Source organism: Micromys minutus, assembly GCF_963924665.1.
Source record: "Micromys minutus genome assembly, chromosome: 32".
Lineage (NCBI taxonomy): Eukaryota > Metazoa > Chordata > Mammalia > Rodentia > Muridae > Micromys > Micromys minutus.
The window spans coordinates 23,385,946-23,393,695 of NC_137967.1; the positions used below are offsets into that span (position 1 = coordinate 23,385,946).

Genomic DNA, 7,750 nt, shown 5'->3' on the forward strand with positions numbered 1-7,750 from the left:
AGGCTACAATAACCCTCGTACCTAAACCACACAAAGACCCTACAAGGAAAGAGAACTTCACACCAATCTCACTTATGAACATTGATGCAAAAATATTCAACAAAATCCTTGCAAACCGAATTCAAGAACACATCAAAACGATCATTCATCATGACCAAGTAGGCTTCATCCCTGGGATGCAGGGATGTTTTAACATTAGGAATTCCATCAACGTAATCCCCCATATCAACAAACTCTTAGACCAAAATCACATGGTCATTTCATTAGACGCTGAGAAATCATTCGACAAAATCCAACACCCCTTCATGTTCAAAGTCCTGGAGAGAACAGGAATCCAAGGACCATACTTAAACATAATAAAAGCAATATACAGCAAACCAACAGCCAACATTAAACATAATGGTAAGAAACTTGAAGCAATCCCACTAAAATCAGGGACTCGAAAAGGCTTCCCACTCTCCCCCTACCTATTCAACATAGTACTGGAAGTCCTGGCTGGAGCAATTAGACAGCAAAAGGAGATCAAGGGGATACAAATCAGAAAGGAAGAGATAAAAACATCACTCTTTGCCGATGACATGATAGTGTACTTGAGTGACCCCAAAAATTACACCAGAGAACTCCTACAGCTGATAAACAAGTTCAGCAAAGTGGCTGGATACAAAATTAACTCAAACAAATCTGTAGCCTTCCTGTACTCAAAGGACAAACATGTGGAGAAAGAAATTAGGGAAAACGTACCCTTCACAATCGTTACAAAAACTATGAATTACCTTGGTGTGACTCTAACTAAGCAAGTGAAGGACCTGTATGACAAGAACTTCAAACCTCTAAAGAAAGAAATTGAGGAGGATCTTAGAAAATGGAAAGATCTCCCATGCTCATGGATTGGAAAAATCAACATCTTAAAAATGGCTATCTTACCAAAACCAATCTACAGATTCAATGCAATCCCCATCAAAATTCCAACCCAGTTCTTCATGGAATTGGATAGATCAATGTGCAATTTCATATGGAATAACAAAAGACCTAGAATAGCGAAATCCATCCTCAACAAAAAAAAAAAAAAAAAAAAAACATCTGCGGGAATCACTATCCCTGACCTCAAGCTATATTACAAGGCAATTGTGCTGAAAACTGCATGGTACTGGTACAGAAATAGGCATGTAGATCAATGGAATAGAATAGAAGATCCAGAAATGAGCCCTCATGTATATGGTCAACTGATTTTTGACAAAGGAGCAGTAAACATTCAATGGAAAAAGGACAGCCTATTCAACAAATGGTACTGGTCTAACTGGCACTCAGCATGCAAAAGAATGAAAATAGACCCGTTCTTATATCCTTGTACAAAGCTCAAGTGTAAGTGGATCAAAGATCTCCACATTAAACCAGATACACTGAAACTATTAGATGAGAAAGTAGGGAAAATCTTAGAACACATAGGTACAGGAGAAAATTTCCTGAACAAAACACCAATGGCTCAAGCTCTAAGGTCAAAGATTAACAAATGGGACTTAATGAGATTGCAAAGTTTCTGTAAGGTTAAGACATCGTCAAGAAAACAAAACGGCAACCAACCGAATGGGAAAAGATCTTTACCAACATGACATCAGATAGAGGCCTAATATCCAAGGTGTACAAGGAACTCAAAAAGCTAGACACCAGAGAATCAAATAACCCTATTAAAAAATGGGGTACAGACCTAAACAAAACATTTTCAGTTGAAGAACACCAAATGGCTGAGAAACACCTGAGGAAGTGCTCGACATCCTTAGCCATCACGGAAATGCAAATCAAAACAACCCTGAGATTCCACCTCACACCAGTCAGATTGGCCAAGATCCAAAACTCAGATGACAGCAGATGCTGGCGAGGAAAGAGGAACACTTCTCCACTGTTGGTGGGGTTGCAAGCTTACAACCACTCTGGAAATCTGTCTGGCGATACCTCAGAAAATTGGATATAGTACTTCCTGAAGACCCAGCTATTCCACTTCTGGGCATATACCCCAGAGACACTTTAATACACAACAGAGATATATGCACCACAATGTTCATAGAGGCTCTATTTATAATAGCCAGAAGCTGGAAGGAACCCAGATGTCCTTCAGAAGATGAATGGATACAAAAATTGTGGTACATATTCACAATGGAATACTACTCAGCCACCAGAAACAATGACTTAACCAAATTCTTAAGAAAATGGCTGCATCTAGAGAAGATCATCCTGAGTGAGATAACCCAGTCACAAAAGAACAGACATAATATGCAGTCACTGATAGTGGGATGCTAACCCCAGAGGCTTGCACTCCCCCAGAAACAACTCACAGACTGTATGAAGTCCAAGAAATAAAGAAAACAAAAAAATATATACATATATTTACAAAACAAGAAGACTTTGACTATTTCCATGTAGCATTTTGTTTTGCAGGTACTTTATGCTTATTGTAACTATTAGGTTTTCAATGTATACTGTCAAGCCCTTGAAAAATATCAAGTACTGACTAAAAAAATATATTCACATGGTTTTATGTAAAAATTATTTCAATGTCTGAAAAAACAGTACTGACAAAATGTATAATTTTAAGCAAAAAATGTTTAAAATCTTTACATTTATCTTTGTTTTGTAAAATAAAGTTAAAAAAAAAAAGAAAATGGAGGACAGAGCTAAACAATGAATGCTCTTAATCACTAAGCCATCTTTCCAGCCCATCCAACATAGAATTCTCAATTGAGAGCTATTGAATGGCAGAGAAATACCTAGAGAAATGTACAACATCCTTAGTTATCGGGGAAATTCAAATTACAACAACTGAGAAATTCCACTTCATTCCAGTCATAATAGCTAAGATCAAAAACTCAGGTGACAGGAAATGCCGGCAAAGATGTAGAGAAAGTAGAACAGTCTTCTAATATTGGTGGGATTGAAAGCTGGTATAACAATGCTAAAATTCAGTCTGGCAACACAACAGGCACTCAGAACATCCCCACCAGGAAAGGCAGAGATCCAGACAACACAGGACTGGCAAGAACCCGGTGAGAACGGATTCCAACTAGTCAGGAGACAGAGAGATATCAGCAGAGCTTGGAGTAAGTGTTTGCATGCCCGCCCGGCATGATTCAGGGACCCAGGAACACTGCGGATTCTGGCCCTCTATTCCCTGCTGACAGCTTCTGGGATGCACATATGGCACTCGGAACATCCACCACCAGGAACAGCAGAGATCCAGGGACACAGGCCAGGTACAAGGGAAAGGCGAAAACCAATCACTGACAACAAGATGGCAAGAGGAAAGCGAAAGAATGTACCCCAGGAAAACCAAGACAACCTGGCAACACTAGAACCCAGCTCTCCCATCACAACAAAGAGCTGAATCCCAAACACTCCAGAAAAAAAAGACTCAGACATGAAATCCTACCTCAATACAATGATAGATATCCTTAAACAAGAATGGGAGGAATCACATAAAGAATTAGAAGTTTTTAAAGAAGAAACAAGAAAAACACTCAAAGAACTAGAAGAAAACAGAACCAAAGAGATGAAGGAATATCAGGGACTTGACAAGGCTGCCCAATCTTCTCTCCCTGTTCAACATTGTACTGGAAGTGCTGGCAGAAGTATTAGGCAACAAAAGGAAATCAAATAAATACAAATTGGAATGGAAGAAGTAAAAACATTACTATTTGCAGATGACATGATAGTGTACTTAAGCGACCCCACAACTTCTACCAGAGAACTCCTATAGCTGATAAACAAGTTTTCAAAGTGGCTTGATATAAAATTAACTCAAACAAATTACTACCCTTCCTATATTCAAAATACAAACATGTGGAGAAAGGAATTAGGTAAAAGATGGCCTTCACAATAGTCACAAAAACTATGAAATACCTTGGAGTGACTCTAACGAGGTAAGTGAAAAACCTGTATAACAAGAACTTCAAACCTCAAAAGATGGAAATTGAGGAAGATCTCAGAAAATAGAAATATCTCCCATGCTCTTGGTTTAGAAGGATAAACATTGTAAAAATGGCCATCTTACCAAAAATAATTTATAGATTTAACGCAATCACCATCAGAATTCCAACCTAATTATTCACTGAGTTGGAAAGAGCAATGTACAATTTCATCTGGAATAACAAAAGACGTAGAATAGCGAAATCCATCCTCAACAACAAGAAAACATCTGTGGGAATCAGTATCCCTGACCTCAAGCTATATCACAAGGCTATTGTGCTGAAAACTGCATAGTACAGGTACAGAAATAGGCACATGGATCAATGGAATAGAATAAAAGGTCCAGAAATGATCCCTCATGTATATGGTCACATGATTTTTGACAAAGGAGATGTAAACATTCAAAAGATAAAGGAAATCCTATTCAAAAAATGGTGTTGGTTCAACTGGTACTCAGCATGCAGAAGAAAATAGACCCTTTCTTATCTCTTTGTACAAAGCTCAAGTGCAAGTGGATCAAAGATCTTCACATTAAACCAGGTACACAGAAACTACTAGATGAGAAACTAGGGAAAACCTTAGAACTCATAGGCACAGGAGAAAATTTTCTTAACAGAACATCAATGGCTGGAGCTTTAAGGTCAAAGATTGACAAATGGGACTTAATGAGATTGCAAAGTTTCTGTAAGGCTAAGTACACTGTCAAGCAAACAAAATGGCACCCAACAGAGTAGGAAAAGATCTTTACCAACACCACATCAGATAGAGGCCTAATATCCAAGGTACACAAAGAACGCAAAAGCTAGACACCAGAGAATTAAACAACCCTATTAAAAATGGGGTACAGACTTAAACACAAATTCTCAGCTGAGGAATATCGAATGGCTGAGAAACATTAAGGAAGTCTTCAACATCCTTAGCCATTATGGAAATGTAAATAAAAACAACCATGAGATTCCACCTCTCACCAGTCAGATTGGCCAAGATACAAAACTCCGATGACAACAGATGCTGGTGAGGTTGTGGAGAAAGAGGAACACTTCTCCACTGCTGGTGGGGTTGTAAACTGATATAACCACTCTGGAAATCATCTGGTGGTTCCTCTGAAAAGTGGACATAGTATTCCCTGAAGACCCAGCTATTCCACTTCTGGGCATTTACCCCAGGGATGCTCTAACACACAACAAAGATACATGCACCACAATGTTCATTGCAACTCTATTTATAACAGCCATAAACTAGAAAGAACTCAGATGTCTCTCAACAGAGGAATGGATACACAAAATGTGGTACATATACAGAATTGAGTACTACACAGCTATTAAAAACAATGACTTTGTGAATTTCCTATGCAAATGGATGGACCTTGAAATTATCCTCAATGAGGTAACCCAGTAACTCCAAAAAAACAAAACAAAACAAAAACAGAACAACAAAAATAAACAAACCACACATTGTATATATTTACTGTTAAGTGGATATTAGCCAAAAAGATCAGGATACTCATGACACAACTCACAGACAATACGATATGAAACCCAAAAATTAAGACTGCTCCAACACTGTGGATGTTCCAGTCTTATTCAGAAGAGGAAAGAAAATACCTCAGAAAGTAGAGTGAGAGAGGGATCTAGGAAGTAGAAAGGAAAGATAGAGAATGGGCAGTTCAGATTTATAAGGATATGGGGTGAAAATTTAGAGGTCTTAGAATTTGAATGTGGGATAGTAGCAGTAAGGTAGGTAGAGCTGGAGGAAGCCACTAGAAAGTTTCAGATGCCAGAGATCAATAAGGTTCCCAGGACCCAAAAGGGAGGACATTAGTGGAAATACCCAGTAAAGAGAGATCTAACCTGTAGAAGCCATATCCAGTGGAGAGGCATAGCTCCCAGGTGATGGATGAGACCACTCACCACCTCAAAAATATTAATCCAGAATTGCCTCTGTCAAAAGGAAGTGGAGGGACAAAGAGTGAAGCAGAGACTGAAAGAAAAGGCAACCAGAGACTGCCCCACCTAGGGATACATTCCATCTGCAGACACCAAACCCAGACACTATTAATGACGCCAAGAATAGCTTGATGACAGAAACCTTGTATAGCTGTCCCAAGGGGCTACTGCAGAGCCTGACATATACAGACTTAGATACTAGTAGCAAACATTGGACTGAGTGCATGTATCCAAATGGAGAAATTAGGGCAAGAACTGAAGGTGATGAAGGTATTTGCAACCCCGTAGGAAGAACAATATCAACCCACCAGATTCTCCCAAAGCTCCCAGGGATAAAACTACTAACAAAAAAGTACATATTGGGGAACCTTTAACTCCATTTAGTTAATTAGCAGATAATTGCCTCATCAGGAATCACTGGGAGGTGAGTACCTTGGTACTGTTGAAGCTTGATGACCTACAGTAAGTGAATGCTAGGGTGCTGAGGCAAGAGTGGGTTGGGGGGTAGGCAGGCACCTTCATAGAGAAAGGGGAGTGGGAGAGAAGAGGGGGTTTGTGGAGGGAAAACTAGGAAGGTAGATAACTTTTGAAAAGTTAATAAATAAAACAACCTATAATAAAAAGACAAGCCTTAATAAAAGTAGTAAAATATTGTTTAATATATTTAAAATATGTTCATTTTGGACAAAATTCCATAATCTGGGAAAAAAAGTTAAATGTTAACATTACGTACTTGGATTTGTATTCAAAGAATTATAACTACATGACATCTTAATAGTGTACAGAACATCTGAATTATAACTACAGTCATTTCAGGAATCAAGGTTTACATGCAAATTCTTTATTCCATGAAAATCATTAAGAGGCTGTTATAACACCGAGAAAGTGTGAGTTTCAGTTAAGCCATGGAGTTAACTTTGAAAATAAGTCATTTTCAGTACATAAAATGAAGAAATGAATTGCAGAATGACTTTATTATTCTTCATGAGTAATAAAGGGCAGATGGTTGGGTAGCTTGTAGTTAAAATCATATTAACTGCCTCCAATCTGGGATTTTTTTCTTTTGCAAAAAAAGAATAAAGGGTGACAGAGTTGTTCAACCAATACATTACCACAAAGCAGCTCACCAGAGACAGGATGCTGTGAGTGGCTTTGCTTTCAGGAGATGTCTGGGAGGAAAGGATTGAGCTATGAAGATGCTGAGTTGTGTTTCGGTGTTTGTAGAGGAAAATCACTGTGTAGACGCTGGCCCACATCATGATGGTCACATAGAAGATATCATGAGTGATAATAAGGCTAAAAAATGACCCTGAATGGTGGCTCCCAAAAATAGTGTTTTGACAGTAACCATCTAAAAATCCGTGTGCACTGTATGTATAATTCTTATTGGATATTATCAAGTCAAGCATATATCCATAGATTAGTAGGTTAATAAGCCAGGAGCAAGCTAAGAAAAAAAAAATCCATGTGGAGAGTCTAGGCTTAAGACATGCCCATTTAGAATTACTGGGAGTGATGGTGATGACTTGGAATGTGCTTAGTACACAGGTGGTGCAGATGGACAGACCCCGACTGACTCTGTATGAAAAATGAACCACCTTACATCCAACATCATCCAGAAAATTTGGTACACCAAAGGAGAACATGATTTCTTTTGTCAATGCAAACATGATTGTCAACTTATTAACTATTGTCAGATGCATGAAAATTAAATCTATAAACTTCTTATAATGAGGCCTGAAGAGGAAAGTATATATATATAACATTATCAATGATGAGTTTCCTATGACACCAAAACAAAACTGGAATAGGAGAAAAAACTGGAGGGTGGTGTCTCTTGGAATCAT

The 7,750-nt window shown here is 38.3% G+C and overlaps 1 protein-coding gene across 1 annotated transcript; it reads right to left on the reverse strand.

Annotated features, from left to right (window-relative positions):
• Positions 1-6,814: 6,814 nt before the first annotated feature.
• Positions 6,815-7,750, reverse strand: LOC308414113 (vomeronasal type-1 receptor 2-like; the record flags this gene model as incomplete). Its single annotated transcript, XM_080909289.1, has 1 exon — positions 6,815-7,750. The coding sequence occupies one exon, from the start codon at positions 7,748-7,750 to the stop codon at positions 6,815-6,817; it is 936 nt and encodes a 311-aa protein (XP_080765415.1).